This window comes from Anomaloglossus baeobatrachus, chromosome 5 (assembly GCF_048569485.1).
Source record: "Anomaloglossus baeobatrachus isolate aAnoBae1 chromosome 5, aAnoBae1.hap1, whole genome shotgun sequence".
NCBI classification, from domain to species: Eukaryota; Metazoa; Chordata; class Amphibia; order Anura; family Aromobatidae; genus Anomaloglossus; species Anomaloglossus baeobatrachus.
In genome coordinates this window covers 47,678,199-47,699,413 of record NC_134357.1, presented here as the reverse complement: position 1 = coordinate 47,699,413, position 21,215 = coordinate 47,678,199, and the positions used below count along the sequence as shown (strand labels likewise).

The 21,215-nt window shown below is 37.3% G+C and overlaps 1 protein-coding gene across 21 annotated transcripts in view; it reads left to right on the top strand.

Annotated features, from left to right (window-relative positions):
• Window positions 1–21,215, top strand: part of EBF3 (EBF transcription factor 3) — a 213,166-nt gene that overhangs the window by 129,433 nt on the left and 62,518 nt on the right. For 14 of the 21 annotated variants that reach the window (XM_075348454.1, XM_075348459.1, XM_075348453.1 and 11 more), the window contains exons 7-8: window positions 3,394–3,475; window positions 14,858–15,002. In XM_075348454.1, the coding sequence (XP_075204569.1) occupies window positions 3,394–3,475; window positions 14,858–15,002 (227 nt within the window). The remainder of the gene's footprint in view (window positions 1–3,393; window positions 3,476–14,857; window positions 15,003–21,215) is intronic. The other 7 variants (XM_075348456.1, XM_075348464.1, XM_075348457.1 and 4 more) reach the window with 1 other exon arrangement.

Sequence of the window (21,215 nt, the reverse complement as noted above, 5' to 3'; positions counted from 1 at the left end):
TAATTAGTAATGCCTAGGCCTAAGTAGTATTTAGTGATACTGAGGCCTAGGTAATAGCTAGTAATAATTAGCTAGGCCTAAGTGGTAATTAGTAATGCCTAGGCCTAAGTAGTATGTAGTGATACTGAAGCCTAGGTAGTAGCTAGTAATAATTAGCAAGGCCTAAGTGGTAATTAATACTGCCTAGGCAAAAGTAGTATTTAGTGATACTGAGGCCTAGGTAATAGCTAGTAATAATTAGCTAGGCCTAAGTGGTAATTAGTAATGCTTAGGCCTAAGTAGTATTTAGTGATACTGAGGCCTAGGTAATAGCAAGTAATAATTAGCTAGGCCTAAGTGGTAATTAGTAATGCCTAGACCTAAGTAGTATCTAGTAAATACCCAGGCCCAAGTAATATTCAGCAATGTTTGGGCCATGCTACAAGCTGAGCACTGAAGCAAGTATTGATATGGATTCATTTGCATTCCTAATGACGTTCTCTGATAACAGAAGATCATGGACCTGTTTATGAGATAAGTGGATCTTCACAATAGCTTGTAAACGGTGTATAAACCGATTATAAGAGGGTGAATTATGGCCTCAGGCCTAATGTATGGAGAGGTTCATGTCACTTATAAGTGGTTTAAAATGCTTGCAGATTTTTTTTTTCCCTTCTAAGAGCCAGTAACATGATTTAATCAGATCGCACCATGGCTTGTTCCATGCATAAGGCAGGGGCTTAAGAGCAGACACATTTGCAGATGAACCGCTTTTACTAGCTTCTCGGAGACATGACATTTGTTCAGCAGATTAGCCAGGTTGTAATGTGTGGCATAATTGCACTGTGCGGATGTCCCAGAAGTGAAAACCTAATTGCTTGACAGGACTATAACTTTGAGGCACGTTCTCACCTTGTTAGGTCCTTTTTCTGATGCAGTTCAAATGAAGTCTGGCCGCAGGTGTGCCTAATTTACCTCGCAACAGAACGTGCGCTGTGTAATTGCAGGGTAGTAGTTAGGAGAAATTGGTGGGTGGAATATCAAGTGACTTACTGTACGCTCATGGCATATGGGTGTTTTTGTGCCATTGTTAGAGCAGATGAGCAGAGGTTTGCTTTGTAATATAAATTATCGGAGAAATGTACAACACGCAAAAATAGATTTTGCTCCATCGACCAAAACATTCTGCTCGGAATTCAATGCAAACATTTTTTTAAGAATTCCATTTTTATTAATCACCATGCTTTTATTAATTTGCTATTTTAATCTTTTATGTGAAATAACCTCGCAAAAAATGGCTATCCTATTTTCTTTGGAAATTTTGGTGTTTTTGGAAGTTTATCAATTCCTGAAAAGTGGGGTTTATTATAAATAATGCATGACAACAACTTATATAGGATCTTAAGTAGGTCACCCAGAATGAGGAGGACAAACAACGTGAATGTCCACTCCATTTATTTAATTGCAATGAAAGGCAATAACGGACACAACCATTAGACAAGCAAGGCACAGTTATGGATACTTCGCACATTGCAACATTGCTAGCATCGGCTAGCAATGCCGAGCGCGATAGCACCCGCCCCTGAGCACATGTGATATGTGGTGATTGCTGCCGTAGCAAACATTATCGCTACGGCAACTTCTCACGCAAATACCTGCTCGGCGACGGTGCTGTGACCGCCGAACAATCCCTCCCTCAAGGGGGAAGTGCGTTTGGCGTCACAGCAACGTCACCGCGTCGTCACTAATCGGCCGGCCAATAGAAGCGGAGGGTCAGAGATGAGTGGGACATAACATCCCGCCCACCTTCTCCCTTCCGCATTGCCAGTGGACGCAGATAAGGAGATGTTTGTCGCTCCTGCGGGTTTACACACAGCGATGTGTGGACCTGCAGGAACGACAAACAACATCGTACCGGCGGTCGAACCGACATTATGAAAATGTCCGATGCTACACAGATCACCGATTTTCGACGCTTTTGCAATCGTTTATCGGCGCATCTAGGATTTACACGTTGCGATGTCGTTACCGGCGCCGGATGTGCGTCACTAACGACGTGACCCCGACGATACTCCGGATGCGATGTCGCAACGTGTAAAGTACCCCTTAATGTAAAAAAAAAATGCTCCATTCAATTTTTATCACGATTAAATAATAAGTCCGATAGATAAAAAAAAAAAATCCAAAAAGTTATGGGGGAAAAAGCCATTGCTGTATGAAATCCTAAAGGGGTTGTCGACTACTCGGAAAACTCCTTCTTAAACAATATATTCCCCAGTGTAAAATATAAATAGGAGATACCTCCCAGTGTTGGGTGTCCCAAGGCTGATGTGACACTGTTATATCACGTGAGCCCTGCAACCATTAAGTAGTTGATTCTAGAGATGAGCGGACCCGTGGAAGTTTGGGTTCACCGAGTCCAGTTGGACTTTAGATAAAGTTCTGTACTGGACCAGCACTTGACCTGAAGTTGATCCCGGACCCTAAACCCCATTTGAAGTCACTGATTGGGCAAGGTTGACTCTCTGCCCACATACAGACAGCACTTCCGGGGTTGGGAGGACATTTTTTTTGTTTGTTTACACTACATCCGATCACGCTGTTGTTACCCCCAGTGAGTGCCATTCAAAAACTTCAAGTGTCTCGCACTGGGCCGAGCACCGAGTGTACTCGAGCACAGCGATGCTTGATGAAGTGGTTAGCATACGTACAGCTCCCAAGCTCCGAACTCGGACACTGACTATTTTAAAAGTCTATGTACGGTGAAAACCCTAAACTTTACAGTTCACTCATCTCTAGTTGCTTCGCTCACCCTTCCTACAGACGAACCTTGGACAGTGAGAACTGTAGCCAACTAGCAGCCCTTGATCAGCTGCAGTGCTCACATGTCATGATAATATCACGTGAGCCCTGAGAGCCCCTATGCCAACTTCCCTGGTACAGTGCCGGAACAGGCAGGATCTGTTTTTTTTTTTTATTTTACACTGGGGAATATGGTTTTTATGAAGGGGTTATCAGAGTAGTGGACAACCCGATTAAGAAGTCTTTTCACAGAGTTGGCCAAATGTAATGATTTTGACGGGACAGACCAAAGGCCACCTGGCTACACTGACAGATGATGTAGGGGGAATGTTGAATTCTAACAACTGATCCTTTTGTTCTCAATGGAGATAAGCATTTTAGTTGGGGCAATCGGGATGATTGGTTGGTGGCCCAACCGGTATTTAGCCACCAACATGTGAATGTGTATGGGCACCTTCAGGTTCTACAATATCCATGTAGTATTGTGTTCTAGCTTGCATCATTCAACTCTAGATCTCAATTTCATAAACATTCAACTCTGTTCATTGAGATTGTCAGTTATGCGTTCCATCATTATTTATGGTTTTCCACTCTCTCTCTTTCTTTCCTTAGATTCTTCCTAAAGTTTTTCCTCAAGTGTAATCAGAACTGCCTGAAGAATGCAGGGAATCCGAGAGATATGCGACGATTCCAGGTACTCTGATGTAGACGGCCCAGTGCCGTGAGATATGACAACTTACATGTTGATGTAACCATGATGGCAAAATGATTGGCTCTGTACCCACTGGAGGCGTCAAGAACGATCTGACCAGTTATGGCAATATGGGACGTCAGTCTATTGATCTGTTGGTATAAACCAATAAATGTGCATTTCCATAGTCAAAAACATCCAATCTGCCATCTTCTCTCTATGGATACCTAAATATTATTGTTTAATTTTTATGAAAAAAATTATAAATATCCAAGTCAATTCACAAACTTTATCCCCAATGGTATCAAATGGTCCAAAAATACTGTAATCTCTTGACGTGATTGTAAATTTGGTTATTTCATAATCTGCTAACACACGTTGGTTGGCTCATTGGTGTTGTTGATGAGCCATCTGATTGATGGATACAATTGGACAGAAAATATTGTTAGTTGATACCAATTCCCTAATTATCCAATTTAAGAAAAGATTTACCATAAAATCGAAGATGTCTATATATGTTAGCTTAATTTATATCTTAAAAGATGTCTATATATGTTAGCTTAATTTATATCTTATTCTAGTGATTTTGTTGGAACCAGCCAACCATCGAACGTGCCTGTGTCTATGGGATGTGGTGGTTAAATATGCCTCAAGAATTCCTCATGAGAGACAAAAGAATAGAAGGTCTACTCAAGCAGTGCACCTGTATATTCTTCTCACAGATCATTAAGATCTTGTAGGAAGATTACGCTCTTCACTTCTGAATTAGCACTCCTAGAAGTTTAGGATAAAACCTAAAAGACAAAAAGATCTATTGAGACTGAACAAAGGCCAATACTATAGAGCTGTGAAGAGGACTTATAATACTTTTCTTGTGATAAGTGAACAGACACCAATGCAGGACCAAAGTATCATGCATTACCCACTGTTCACACATGGTCACAATGTACTCAGTATTTAATCCCTATGAGTAATATCAAAATAATCACTAGGGATGATCGAATATCAAAATATTCGGCTTCGTGAATATCCGATTAATAGTTTGCCGCTATGTAAATATTCGATGCACAATGTAAGTTTATGGGAAACCTGAATAGTTCCGAATAGTTGTTATTCGGGTTTCCCACTTACATTACGCATCGAATATTCGCGAATAGTCGAATAGCGACGACCTATTCGGCGATTATTCGCAAAGGCGAATATTTGTGGTATTCGATCATCCCTAATAATCATCATTGGCTCTAGACCAATGAAATTCACTCCAAAAAATACATTGCCACTATGACTATTTATATAGTGTAAATCTAGTTATATGTTCTTGGAATTCTCTTTCTCCTAACAGAAACCTCTACCTATCTTAGGGAGTCTTATAAGCCAGGCAATGCTCCGTGGGAAAAAGTATGTAAATTACCTCTCTCCAAGAAGGAAAAAAACAATTAGATGGCAAAAGAGGGACAGTTTTCTTCCCTCTGGAGGAGAGCTCATTTATATTTCTAGTTATATAACATATTCTTAATATGGAACTTGGAACCTGGTACTAAAAACTCCCATATGAGCTGAGAAAAGATGGGATAGGAAGAAGGAAGAAAACCAATAACTGGCACTACAGAGGCAGCTTTCTTCCTTCTGGGGAAAAGATCATTTGCATTTTTAGCAATGTAACTTATTGTTTATATAAAACTGGGAACGTAAAAGTGAAAACTATTGGAAATATGGAGAAAAGGGCGATAAGAAGATGGAAGAAAACCAACAGGTGACACTAAGGTGACAGTTTTCTTCCTTCTGGAAGAAAGCTCATTTACATTTCTAGCTATGTAACATATTCTTGATATGCGACTTGGAACCTGATACTAAATACCGCTGGAGGAGAGGAGAATAGAGGGATGGGGGCAAGTATGAAAACCAATAAGTGGCACTATAGAGACAGTTTTCTTCCTTCTGGAGGAGAGCTCATTTGCATTTCTAGCTATGTAACATATTCTTGATTTGGAACGAGCAGCGTAAAAGTAAAAATTACTGGAAGAATGGAGAAAAACTGGAAGAGAAGAAAGAAGAGATACCAATAGGTAGGACTAGGGACATATCTTTCTTCCTTCTGGAGGAGAGCCCATTTTCGTTTCTATCAATGTAATATATTCTTAATATGGAACATGGAGCGTACTTGAGGAGAGCTCATTATCATTTCCAGATATGTAATGTAGTCTTGATATGAAACGTAAAAGTGAAAATGACTGGAAGATTGAAGAAAAGTTGGAAGTGAAGAAGGAAGAGAACCAATAGGTGTCACTAGGATGATAGTTTTCTTCCTTCTGGAGGAGAGTTCATTATCATTTCCAGATATGTAACATATTCTTGATATGGAACTTGGATCGTAAAAGTAAAAACTATTGGAAACATGGAGAAAAGGGCAATAAGATGGAAGAAAACCAACAGGTGACACTAAGGTGACAGTTTTCTTCCTTCTGGAGGAAAGCTCATTTGCATTTCTAGCTATGTAACGTATTCTTGATTTGCAACTTGGAACCTGATGCTAAATACAGCTGGAGGAGAGGAGAATAGAGGGATGGGGACAAGTATGAAAACCAATAAGTGGCACTATAAAGACAGTTTTCTTCCTTCTGGAGGAGAGCTCATTTGCATTTCTAGCTACGTAACATATTCTTGATTTGGAACGTGCAGCGTAAAAGTAAACAATACTGAAAGAATGGAGAAAAACTGCAAGAGGAGAAGGAAGAGAACCAATCGGTAGGACTAGGGACATAATTTTTTTCCTTTTGGAGGAGAGCCCATTTTCATTTCTATCAATGTAACATATTATTAATATGGAACATGGAGCGTAAAAATAAAAATCACTGGAAGATTGAAGAAAAGTTGGAAGTGAAGAAGGAAGAGAAACAATAGCTGGCACTAGGAAGATAGTTTTCTTCCTTCTGGAGGAGAGCTCATTATCATTTCCAGATATGTAACGTATTCTTGATATGGAACGTAGAAGTAAAAATGACTGGAAGATTGAAGAAAAGCAGGAAGAGAAGACCGAAGAGAACCTATAGGTGGCGCTAAGGAGATAGTTTTCTTCCTTCTGGAGGAGAGCTCATTTTCTTTTCCAGCTTTGTAAGATATTATTGATATGGAACTTGGAACATTAAAATAAAAATGTCTGGACGATTGAAGAAAAGTTGGAAGTGAAGAAGGAAGAGAACCACTAGGAAGATAGTTTTCTGCCTTCTGGAGGAGAGCTCATTATCGTTTCCAGATATGTAACGTATTCTTGATATGGAACGTAAAAGTAAAAATGACTGGAAGATAGAAGAAAATCAGGAAGAGAAGAAGGAAGAGAACCTATAGGTGGTAGTAGGGAGATAGTTTTCTTCCTTCTGGAGGAGAGCTAATTATCATTTCTAATTTCTATAGATGTAGAACATTCTTGATATGGAACGTAAAAGTAAAAATGACTGGAAGATTGAAGAAAAGCAGGAAGAGAAGAACGAAGAGAACCTGTAGGTGGCACTAGGGAGATAGTTTTCTTCCTTCTGGAGGAGAGCTCATTATCATTTCCAGATATGTAGCATATTGTTGATATGGAACTTGGAACGTAAAAGTAAAAATGACTGGAAGATTGAAGAAAAGCGTGAAGGGAAGAAGGAAGACAACCAATAGGTGGCGCTAGGGAGATAGTTTTCTTCCTTCTGGAGGAGAGCTCATTTTGATTTCTAGCTATGGAACATATTCTGTATATGTGACTTGAAACCTGATACTTAACACTGCTGGGAAAAGATAACGGGGCGATAATTAGGAAATGGGTTTCATTTTAGAATTCGCTTTGATTTTCACTTTTCTATTATACATCATATAGTTAATATGAACATATTTGAAGGTCAATATAGGTATCAAAATCCACATTTTGATAAAGTGAGGTATCCCATAGATTTACAAACAATCTATTAAAAGTGACCCCTGGCAAAAAAATAAAAATAAAAAATAAATAACAGACAGCACACAGAAAAATAGTGTTTACCCATAGCAGCGCCTACTATAAATCACATTTATTGCCCACATCATGCATGGAGACATCTGTTTTATGCTTTAGGTTTTATTCCCTGTCCGTATTCATATATCTTACAGTTAGGACTTCCTAAAAAAAAATATATATATATAAAAAAAAATCCCATCCTTCACAACACTTCAGTGAGCCTCCATTTCTCATGGTTCTCAGCTTCAAGTGCCATTGGTAATATTGATCCATGGGAGCCGAGCAGAAGGTCAAGCCCGGGATGACTAAAAGTCTCCTCTTTGTCTTCCTGATAACTGCGAGAAGCATCAGTCAAAAGATGATTCTGTGGTCAACGCTGGGACTGCCGGTGACTAAATGACAACACTAGATCCCTCCAGCCTTAATTTCCAATTGCATTATGCACCACCATCCTATATTTAGCATCTGTGAGTCTGTAATACCAAGCTACCGACCCCATAGAGTTAATATAGAACAAACGTCTTTTTTTTTTTCCACTGAACTGTTATTTTCCCTTGGTGACTGACCTATATATAAATTGACACAGCAAAGACAGTCATGTTTTCTCCCTGGCTCTTTTTTTTTTTTCTCCCTTGCCTGTGTGTTTCATACAGTGTGGAGTGGAGGAGGACTGAAACGCGCTGTGCACTTTAGTATGGAAAGCAGGCATCCTGCATTTTGTACAGCTGCACCGAGTCTCCTGACCTCTCTCAAATCATCAGCTTGACTTACAACGCTTGTTTTTTAGTTATTTTTTTATTTCCCTTTCGACTTTTAATTAGGCACTTGTTCCAGATAAATTCCTCCCTCCGCATAAATAGAAAAAGGCTAAAAGGAGAAATAATATCAATGATTTCCTGACTAATATGCCCTTGTCAAAATGCGATTCACCTTGTAGTCTGGTAAGGAAAAGCTGCACGTCTTCATAGCGCGGGGTCAGACTGGTCATAGGTGTTATTCCAGCTCTAGAAATTATAATAAAGGGCAATTCCTTTAATCCAATGCTACATATTATAAAACTTCTGTAATATTAGAAAAAAAGAAGGAAAAAGTTGAGAACGTTAAAGGCGGTATCCTGAATTCCCTTTTCGAAAAGCAGCGCCATCCCTGTCTACAGGTTGTGCATGGTATTGCAGCTTTGTCCCATTCACTTTAATGGACCTGACCTGCAATAACAGGCATAACCTGTAGACAGTAATGGCACTGTTTATGAAAAAATACAACTGTGTTTTCCTAATTTTAGACCTGTCACTTGCTATGGCCATCAATGTAAGGGTCACAAACACAACCTTTAATGAATCAGGACCTATATAAATTAATAAATAAGTCCCATTCATTTAAAACATTTGCCTGGAAAGAAGGAATGAGAAACTAATACAACATTTGCCAATAACTTTGCAGTGTACTCTGCCAATCAATGATTAATCTCCTCAGCACCCTCAGCACCAGTGGGTGTTTAAAGATATTCATAAAGTTATATTTATACACATAGAAGGCCAATTCCACTAAAATAATACCAAAATACTTTTTATTAGTCTCCTCAGTACCCTCAGCACCAGTGGGTGTTGAAAGATATTCATAACGTTTTAGTTCTACACATAGAAGGCCAATTCCACTAAAATAATAACAAAACACTTTACATTAATCTCCCCAGTACCCTCAGCATCATTGGGTGGTGGGTGTTGAAAGATATTCATAAAGTTTTAGTTCTATACATAGAAGGCCAATGCCACTAAAATAATAACAGAATACTTTGTCTTAATCTCCCCAGTACCCTCAGCACCAGTGGGTGTTGAAAGATATTCATAAAGCTTTAGTTCTACACATAGAAGGCCAATTCCACTAAAATAATAACAAAATACTTTGTATTAATCTCCCCAGTACCCTCAGCACCAGTGGGTGTTGAAAGATATTCAAAAAGTTTTAGTTCTACACATAGAAGGCCAATTCCACTAAAATAATAACAAAATACTTTGTATTAATCTCCTCAGTTCCCTCAGCACAAGTGGGTGTTGAAATATATTCATAAAGTTTTAGTTCTACACATAGAAGGCCAATTCCAATAAAATAATAACAAAATACTTAATCTCCTCAGTACCCTCAGGACCAGCGGGTGTTGAAAGATATTCAGAAAGCTTTAGTTCTACACATAGAAGGCCAATTCCAGTAAAATAAAAACAAAATACTTAATCTCCTCAGTACCCTCAGCACCAGTGGGTGATGAAAGAGTTTCATAAAGTTTTAGTTCTACACATAGAAGACCAATTCCACTAAAATAATAATAAAATACATTGTGTTTTACATTTCAAAAGAAACATTGATTTTTTTTCACTAGACAGAGGTATAGATATGTAAATTTTGACTACTTGATATAAATTCTACTGTTCTCCTAAATCTGGGGTATTTTTTGCTTTTTGTTCCTGGGCCTCTGCATTCTTGAGATATGAAATTTTCCTCTGTATATGAATTTAGTATTTTAGCCAATTGGGAGTGGTCTTTAAGAATACGCCCAAAAAGAAGTTCTGATAAACACGCCCTCTTGACTTAAAGGACTGTATTTGGTTACAGTGAAAAAGAGGCCATATCTCAGGAATGGAGAGGCGCAGGAACAAAAGAAAAATAACCCAAAATTCAGGAGAATGAGGACATTTATACTAGGCAAAGATATTACGTATTTAGGACAAGTGACAGGTCCCCTTAAGGAAGCCAAAAATAACATATTGATTCAAAATGCGTTATTGTCACCTGAATGACATTAGTATGTGTGCGCTGTACATGGCATTTGTACAATACTCCTATAGATCATTATGTGAATATATGATAGCACAAGCTATAAATGGATGTACTTTCTTTGTTCCCCTGGTTCTCTTGCCTAGCAGTTAGTGAAAGTGCCCCACATATGGCACACTCACTAGTCCATATGGCACTTTCCAGCTTCTGTTTCCCAATGACGGGGTAATCTTTAATGACAGCTTTTCTACAGTGTTGATAAATACAAAAAATAAATTAAACCTACGAGTGATGAGATTTTCACACAACCTAAACGATATTTACTTCAGACGTAACAGTCTTCTACCAACATTGCCCGAGGGTGACATAATGCCTCTTGCTATGTGATAACAGACAATTTCTGGTTGGGTGTTGTATACTTCAGTATGTAGAGAACATTTTATAGGAATAATACATTATTAGAAGACTATAGACCCAATTCATGCCAGAATTCTGGTATAAAACATATTCAAATGTCACAAAATTTTAAATTACTCAAACATTTTGCACATTTTAACATTTGAACAGCCATTTAGCATATTAATAAAAATCTACTCCACTCAGTGACGTAAACTATGCCAGAAATATACTCCAGTCGACTGGAGTAACATTTCTGTCATTGGTGTATGACAGTTAAATGCTCCAAACAAAAAGTCATTTTTAAAGGGATTGTTCTAGAATTTTATATTCATGACCTACTCTCAGGATAGGTCATCAATATCTGATCAGTAGGGGTGCAACATCTGACACCCCCCTATGATCAGCTGTTCCCAGTACCAAGTGGAAGTGTTCAATGGCAGACCTCCACAACTCCATGAAATTCAATTCGATAGGGTGTGGATATGCAGTACCCGGTCATGACCACTATGCAATTGATGGAGCTGTGCTGTCCTGCTCCGCAACTGAGCACTTCCATTTCCCACCACAATCTGGAGCAGCTGATTGGCACGATTGCCACTGATCAGATATTGATGACTTATCCTAAGGCATCTTACCCCTTTACCCCTTTAATGAATCAGGCCCTATATATTCCATACTTTATCAATATGTCCCATTTATTAAAAACATACGTGTCTCACAGTTTAACGATGGGTAAAAGGAATGGGAAATTAATAACTTAATGTAATCTGTCAATCAATGATTAATCTCCTTAGTACCCCAAGTACCAGTGGGTGCAGAATAATGTCGATCAGTGCTAAATATCCTTAGTACACTAAGCACCAGTGGGTGTAGAATAATGTCAATCAATTATTACTCTCCTTCATACCATAAGCACCAGTGGGTGTAGAATAATTTTAATCAATGATTAATCTCCAGAGTACCCTAAGCACCAGTGGGTGTAGAATAATGTCAATCAATGATTAATCTCCTTAGTACCCTAAGCACCAGTGGGTGTAGAATAATGTCAATCAATGATTAATCTCCTTAGTACCCTAAGCACCAGTGGGTGTAGAATAATGTCAATCAATGATTAATCTCCTTAGTACCCTAAGCACTAGTGGGTGTAGAATAATTTCATTCAATGATTAATTTCATTAGCACCCTAAGCACCATTTAGTGTAGAATAATGTCAATGAATGGTTAATCTACTTAGTATCCTAAGCACCTATGGGTGTAGAATAATATTCAACATTTTTTAGTTCTAGACTTGGAGGGCTTTTTTTCTATACAAGTTCATTAAAATAATAACAAAATACATTATATTCTACATTCCAAGAGAAACATTGACTTTTTTATTCACAAATTGTAGTATAAATCTATCCAAAGGTCCATTTTGGCATCTAATTTTAAACATCCTCTAGTATTATTATATTTTGACTTGGCTGTGAAGCTTTAATTTAGACAATCTGAAACCTGAACTATTGTAATCATTCCAGAGTTCTCATATTAACCTGCACTTGTTGTTATCTGAGACCCCAAAGACCATTCTGGAATGATGTCAACATGTGGAGCCATCTGCAGACCTAAAAGCTATGCAATTCCCTGCCCAGTCCAATCCCAGCCATAGAGCCACATCCAGGATATATTATTACATGAAGCCGGTCTAGGTGTTATTGGTTAACAAGGTTGTGATGTGTAAGTTCGCTCCTGCCTTAAGTCGTTCTGCTGTGAAGCAGCTGGAGTATAAGAGGGCCCTATCCATCATTTCTTCTATGGCCGCACTCTGAACCTGAGCGGCAAGAATAGGACCCTTTCAGTCTAATATAAAGAAGGAAATTCCGTTGACATACCAGGGTCAATCACCATCCAAATGAACTTGAGAATGGATACTTTTCATGGGATGAAAACACTTTCGCTATTCATTTTCCATTCAAGCTTTTCATATGCAAAAACATCATTATTGCCTGGTAAATGTAATCATAGAATTGACAGATGTCTTCAGCCTAATAGAGAGGCCTCAGATTAATTTTTGATGGGTAAAATGTTTTGATTTGTAACTTTTTTTTTTACACATGCATGAGAAGGATTTTTTTAATATTTCCAGAATCGACAAGAACAGACGCATAACTTCAGCCTCATTATAAATCATTTCAATATAGAGCAATACTGTTCACTTTAAGAAATTGAAATACATGCAGGAGGGGGGTAAAAAAAAAAAATCAATGTTCATGGCTGGGGAACTTGGAGGATTCTAGAGTTTCGTGTATAGTGTTAGAGGCCACAGGGTCGGTTGTGCTGGACACCAAAGTCAAAACTCTGCTCCTTCTCTGCTGTCAAATGATTGGTGCTTTCAAGTGCTGATTTCAATAATCGGCGCTTTCAAGCAGGCGCGATGAGCTTTTCATTGGCTTCTGCGCTCTGCAGAGGCAGTAACCAAAATGACAAAGCTCAATCTTCTTTGTCACTGCCAGAAGCCCATGATTAATTCATATCAACTACTGTGCTCTGTATAGGCAGTGGCCAAAAAGATTGAGCTTTGTCATTTGGGTCACTGCCCATGCAGAGCGCAGAAGCCTATGACAAACTTATCTTGACTGCTGTACTCCACATAGGCATTTATAGGGATTATAGAAGATGAAAAATGAATAAATGAAGACAGTATTGAATTGTGTCCGGTGCATATATTTCAACACTGTCTTCATTAATTACTAACGTCTCCTTTTAAATTTTTCACACTTTTTTGTAACCATTACTTGAGGTAGGGGTGATGGCTAGGGTACTAACATTTTTACATAAAAAATGTGCTACATAAAGTAAGAAAAAAAAATATCTCTCTCTCATATATATATATACATATATATAATAACTAGTGATGACAGAGAGCGCACTCGGCACTGCTCAATACCCAATCGATGAACAGGGTGTTTGCGATGCTCGGTACTTGATCCAGTATCCTATGGGTGCTCAATATGCTTGATTCATCCCAACCGGCATGTTCTCTCTCTTTTTTCCTGAAGCCCCTAATAGGATAGCTGGGGAGAGAGCCCTCCTGTCCCAAGCCCTCCTGATAGGGCATTCCCAAAAATATTCTTGAGTTTCCCATTGACTTCCATTATGCTCGTTACTCAAGTCCAGTCTGTCCAAGTGTCCAACCTGCTCGATTCGAGTACCGAGCACTCGAGCAATTTAGTGTTCATTTATCGCTAATAATGTATACTCTTTTGCATTTTATGTCTGAGTTCAGTGAAAATCAGAAAAAACTAGGAAGTCAAGGTGCAAACTTTAATTATATCAGTATTCTATATCCTAAAATTATAATACATGTTTATGAGGTGTAAGGGGTTCAGTATTGGGCTGGTGGATCGGACTTATCTTGTCTTGCCCTTGACGCTGGATCCCATGCTATGTCAATGGGTCTAAGAGCCATATGTGAAAATAATGGAGTAGCGGTCAGATAGGAGCGCTAGGGAACAGGAGCTAAGAGCCATATGTGGTCGTTGATTGTGGAACACGGGTATACATCATGGTTGTTGAAACCGTATAAAAAATCAGAACAAGGTCTTTATTCTGGTACTAAAAATGGAGGAACCCTATTCTAATGCTATAAAATTGGATTCCTTATTCTAATGCTAGGGTTCCCTGCTCTGGTGCAAGACACCAGCTTCACGTTTTAGGAAATCAGTTTCTGCTTGGTTTCCCTTAGCAAAGATGAACTCGTTTTTTACGCAAGGGTTGAATGGGTTGGTGATTGTTTCTCATGCCACCCCATTTTCATGACCTTTGGGTCAATATACCACCCTCCTGCTTGCTAACATTACAATTGATCTAGAAAGGGGGTTCTTGCCAGCGACTAGCAAACAAGGTGAGAAGAACCATGACTGACCCTAATCTTCCCAATGACCCTATATGAACCCTTGTCGTTTTGCCTCCTGTTCTCTTGAGAGGGAATTCAGAGACAGGCTGGTGGGATCAACTGATGTCCCATACTGGCCACAGAAGTTGACTTACTGGTATGTACAACCTATTTTCACCCCATAAAAAGTAGAGACATTTGGCTTGGAAATGTAATGTAGTATGATATGGTCATCATACTCACGGCCATCAAATTTGGTATGAAAAAGTTTTATGAATGTTGGCAAATTTTACCAATGATCAGTAGATGAAGATGAAATATTTGGCGAATGGTGCACTTTACACTTTGCTGTACTTTTTTCTTTATGTTGCAGGTCGTTGTATCAACAACAGTCAATGTCGATGGCCATGTCTTGGCCGTCTCAGACAACATGTTTGTACACAACAATTCCAAACATGGAAGGCGGGCCCGCCGCCTTGACCCCTCAGAAGGTACGGCTCCTTCTTATCTGGAAAATGGTAGGCACACATTTACATGTCTTTTTTTTCCTTTGCAATGCTTTTTTTTATACATCAAACTTTATTTTGACTACACAACGTTGCATCTATTTTTCCACCCTCAATTCATTGATCAACAGCCAGACGGAGATATCATCATTTTTAGCTCAACCAACGAAGACTCAACACTTGGAAAAAAAAAACAACAATACAATTTTCTAACAACCATTTTAATCCATTTTCCTTTCAGCTCAAATAATTTACAACCAGTTTTTTTTTTTACCATTTTTTTTTTACTTTTTTAAACATTTCTTCTTTTTTTTTGTTTCATGATTTGGCTTCAGCTTTTTTTGCAGTTTGATATTATTTTCGTTGCTGGTCACGGACACGAGGTACATTCCTAAGTTCATTTGAGCATTTGTAAAAGAAAAGAAAAAAAAAAATAAGAAAAATGGTTTTGGAAAGATATTACCCAATCTCGAAGGAATTTACTATGAGGTCAACTTCCTGTCATTGGGTCCTGCAGATGGGAGCTGCAGAAATTCGAGGGGAAAAAATTATTTATGCATGCATTTCGGCATATATATGTCCAGATATTTGCATCCTTCTATATATTTGTGTATATTTATATATATATATATATATATATATATATATATATATATATATTATACGGCATATTACACTGATGAAAAGCTATCTAAAGGGTTTTTTGCGGCAACACACAAGATGAAATAGCTTCAATTGTTAAGTGTAACATGATGATTTAGATATCAAAATAGGAGCGCAATTTACAATCTGCCGCGCTGCTCAAAAAATAAACTAATTTGTTTTTCTGCAATAATGACTAAGGTAAAAGAGAACAAAATATAATAATTAGAGGTTGCCCTGAGCCCAAGAGTCATTATAGCATATGACGTATTGTTTATTCCTTTCATATGTACTGAAGATAGGTGTATGTTTTGCCTAGCAACCCAGCACTAATGAGGTTCACAATTAAGAAGGTTGGATCCTCTCTCCTAGTCTTCTTCTTCCCCAGGGAGGCAGAACTGGCAACATTATAGGTTCAAGTTAGCGAGCTCAGCCCTGTGGTGCTGGGTTTTGGTAGAGGTCCAAGCTCGTCCTCCTCTCTAATGAGCTATTATGATGTTAGCAAAACACAAGTATTTATTTTTGTAAGCTGTACATAAAAAAAACCTCTCTGACCGTAAGCAGGATTGGATTCGTGTTTTGTAAAATAAAGAGAATTTATTTATTTTGTTTATTTATTTTTTTTACGTCTATTGTTTGGCAAGCAAAGAAAAAAAACATCGAGCGAAGAGTAGGCCGTTTTATCTTCTTCGAGATTTTCTTTTTTCCAGAACAATAGGCCATAAAGGAAAGTTTAACAATCGAGAAAAAGAAATATTCTAAAAATGTTAAGGAATAAAAAAAAATATAAATAAACAAATAAATACAATCTAAACAAATAAACAAAAACTATTTCAAATTAAATTTTTTTAAAAATAGCGTTGTCACCAATTCATCTAACTTTTTAATTGACAGTTTTAAAACAAGGCAAAAATTTAAGTTTTGGTTTAATAAAAAAAAAAATAAAATGTCTTCTATCTCCAATTTATCTAATTTTATAATGGCCAGTTTTAAATCAATGCAAAAATTAACGTTTTGCCTTAAATAAAATAATAATAAAAAAAGGCCGCTATGTACAGTTTATCTACCTTTTGTAATAGATAGTTTTAAAACAATGAAAAAGTTTTTCCTTACATTAAAATAAAAAAATAAAAATGACTGTGAGCGAAATTTACTCCTTCTATGCCTTTGGAACTCCAAATTAGTAAGATTTTTTTCCAAGCGCTTGGAAAATCAATACAGCACACACGCTTTCTGGTGTACTCAAAGAATTCTCCTTTATTAGTACATGTATAACCAGTTTATATAAGGTTACAGGAAAAGGCCAATTTATCTACCTTTCTACTTTTGTAGTGGCTACTTTTAAAACAGTGCAAAAATTTAAGTTTTGGTTGAATTAAAAAAACAAAAAATTATGGCCACTATCTCCAGTTCATCTACCTTTGTAATGACCAGTTTTAAAACAATACAAAATTAACGTTTTGCCTTAACTAAAATAATGATAAAAAAGCCGCTATGCACAGTTTGTCTACCTTTGTAAGGGACAGTTTTAAAACAATGCAAAAGTTTTTCCTTAAATTAAGATAAAAAAAAAAAAATTACCGCTATCACCAGTTCATCTAATTTTGTAATTGACAATTTTAAAACAAAGCAAAAATTAAGGTTTTACCTTAAATAAAATAATAAAAAAAAAATGACGGCTATCTCCAATTTATTTACCTTTTTAATTGACAGTTTTAAAACAAAGAACAAAGCAAAAATTAAAGTTTTGGTTTAATAAAAAAATGATAAAAAAATGGCCGCTATCTCCAATTTATCTACTTTTTTAATGGCCAGTTTTAAAACAAAGCAAAAATTAAAGTTTTGCCTTAAATAAAATAATAATAAAGAAAGCCGGTATGTACAGTTTGTCTACCTTTGTAATAGATAGTTTTAAAACAATGCAAAAGTTATTCCTTACATTAAAATAAAAAAAAAAGAACTGCGAGCAAAATGCACTCCTTCTATGCCTTTTGAACTCCAAATTAGTAAAATTTGTTTTACAAGCACTCGGGAAATCAATACAGCACACACGCCTTCGGGTGTACTCAAAGAATTCTCCTTTTATTTGTACATGTACAACCAATTTATATAAGGTCACAGGAAAAGGCCTTGTCCATCTGAACTATGCACCAATAAGAGCAGTAGGAGCGTGAACGGAAATGTGAAACTTCCCACCCATTAGTGTTAGCTGAACCTTATGACATCATCAGTTATAAGACAAGATGGAAACTATAAGAGCAAAATGGATTCTGTTCCCTCACATGACCGCTGTCTCCAATTGATCTACCTTAGTAATTGACAGTTGTAAAACAATGCAAAGATCAAAGTTTTGGTTAAATTAAAAAAAAATGGTCGCCATCTCCAATTTATCTAATTTTGTAATGGGCAGTTTTAAAACAATCTAAAAATTTAACTTTTGCCAGAAATTTAAAAAAATAAATAAAAATGATCGGTATCTCCAATTTATCGACCTTTGTAATTGACAGTTTTAAAACAATGACAAAATTAAAGTTTTGGTTAAATTAAAAAAAAAATGGCCGCTATCTCCAATTTATCTCCCTTTATAATTGACCATTTTAAAACAATGCATAAATTAAAGTTTTGATTAAATAAAAAAAAATGACTGATATCTCCAATTTATCGACCTTTGTAAATGACAGTTTTAAAACTCTGCAAAAATCAAAGATTTGTCATGTGGCGGTAATCTAAAAGAAGGCTAAATATATTATTATTAATAATAATAATAATAATAATAATAATAATAATATGTACCTGCATGAATCGTCCCCCTGCTAACACCTCATTATCCAATAATCTAATGTTCACCAGCAGCATGTATACACTCAACCAAGACCATTTCCAAGTAAACTAATTCCCCCTGCTGTTCCAATGGACGTCTGCCATGGAATATCTTCTGTCCTCGTAAAGCATGGCAAATGATCGCAACGGTGAAAATGAAGAAAAAATAAATAAAATTAAAAGAAAAAAAAATATTAGAAAATTTTCATGTTTCATAGTGTTATTTTTTTTCTTTCGTGTCACTTTTTTCAGCAAAAATCACGTACTAATAGCATAAACCTTAAGCAACTTCTATCACAGCACCACCAGGCCTGCAGCACACAACTGATTTGCATGCCAAGTACTTGTAATGCAGTTAGGTTTATGCAATAATGACAACTGAATCCAGGCTGCAGGGTTTTAGTGAGTTAAAGAGAACAGATGGCCCTAAGAGAGGTAAAAGGTATAATCCTATCAGCTGGAGTATCAGCCAGCCATCTGGACATCCTAAGCACAATTACAAGACATTTTAGCAGGCAGAACAAAGGAGTCTTCATGAGGCAAGATTAGGCCTGTTTGAGTGTCTCAATATTGTGAATTCAGAAAAAGGTGACAAATTCTGTGATATTACTCCAGAGACTGAGGCTGATTAATCAAAAATGCTATAATGAAGATGTTTACTAATAAAATACTTGATCAAGAAAAACAAAAGTATACATATATAAAAAAACAACAACAAATATAAAAAAAAAAGAGGAAAGGCAGCGTACCGGATTACAAAAAGGAAAGGCAGCGTACCGGATTACAAAAAGGAAAGGCAGCGTACCGGATTGCAAAAAGGAAAGTCATGGTAATGGATTGCAAAAAGTTATCTAAAGAAAGAACACAATGTTTAGAATATTTGTCCAAAATCTCGACGTTTCCACGACGTGACTAAAAGGCAAATAGTTGACCAAAATCTTGATGTTTCCACGACGTAAACAAAGTTAAAACATTTGTCCAAAATCTTGATTTATTTTACGACGTCAATAAAATGAAAATATTTGACCAAAATTTTGATGTTTCCATGACGTCAATAAAATGAAAATATTTGTCCAAAATCTTGATGTTTCCACGACTTAAATAAAGCTAAAAAATTTGTCCAAAATCTTGATTGATTCTACGACATGAATTAAATGAAAATATTTGACCAAAATCTTAATTGTTCCACAACGTGAATAAAATAAGAATTTGTCGAAAATCTCGATTGTTCCGCGATGTGAATAAAATGAGAATTTGTCCAATATTTTGATATTTACGTGATGTAAATAAAATGAAAATATTGGTCTTAAATCTTGATGTTTCCAAGACGTGAAGAAAAAGTATGACAAATCTATTCTAGTCTGTAATTAATAAACATGAAAGGAGCAGGCGACACCTACCGGATATCAAAGATACTCCCTTATAAATTAAGGCAGAACCTATTAGTAATAGTTAGGTGCTTTCGAGATTTTAATATAGTTTTGGCATTCTGTACGAGAGGCTGTGCCATGTGTGTGGGTTGTGCTTTCAACACTCCAACGTAGAGCCCTGGGATGTGAACGCTTTTTTTTCCCCTCTCCCTACTCTTCTGTTTTAGTGAATTGTGCACGTATATCATTAGATCTCTAACACTGTCTGTGTAATTCATTTTGCTATGGTTCCCATAGAACACATGTTCCTCCTCTATATGTGCATTGAAATGTATGCAAATACAAGCAGGCGGAGGACGGCTATCGGAATATCCCGAGCCGGCTTCTGTTTCTTTTCCCACTCCCAGGCACTAGAACTTCCTAGACAATCTGTGTTTTCAGTGAGTCCCAGCTGCCAGATAGAAGCCTCTTGTGCCTGCCATAGATTTCCATTTTTTTTTTCCGAACCTCCAAAGTAAATTTGTTTACTGTAATTTTTTTTTTTTTTTGGGGAGAAGAATTATTTGCCATAATTGGCTGTGCTGATGAAGGTCACTCCCTGTGTGGAGACTTGTCAGTCTTTAGAGATCTGATCCTTTTCAAATGCTCTCCATGCAATTAAGAAAAGCAAATGTCATTCGGAAGCCTCAGAAATGAAAATTTGTATGAACTTATTAGCATGAAGTCAACAGCGCTAGTTAAGGGCAGGTTCTCAGTGTGTGCTCTGTTCCTCTGTTGCAGAGGGATATGCACATAGAATAAGCAAATATAACCTCCATTGGTCTAACGTCAAAGCAAACAAAGGAAGGTGGCATGTCTGGAGTGCTCCAAACAACAATAGCTAGTGGTGATTAGCCATAGTGTTAGTTAGGATGAGGACCCGCGTACAACCCTTGTGTCGCAGCTCCTTCACGTGTTTGCTTTCTTGCTTTCGAGACACCTGGGCCTTGTTACTTGGCTGAAGGACCTATTATACACAGCTAGAGAGCAACTCTTGTAAAAATGTCAAAAACTGCAGAAAAATAAGTAAATGGCTACAGAGTTTGTTCCTTATAGAAGTAGGTTTGAAAAGAGCACTTCTCACTAGTGACGAGCGAGCACTACCATGCTCGGATGCACGGTACTCGTAACTAGTGATGAGTGAGAACTGCTATGCCCAGGTGCTCGGTACTTGTAACTAGTGATGAGCGAGCACTACAATGCTCGGATGCACGGTACTCGTAACTAGTGATGAGCGGGCACTACCATGCTCGGATGCACGGTACTCGTAACTAGTGATGAGCGAGCACTACCATGCTCAGGTGCTCGGTACTTGTAACTAGTGATGAGCGAGCACTACAATGCTCAGGTGCTC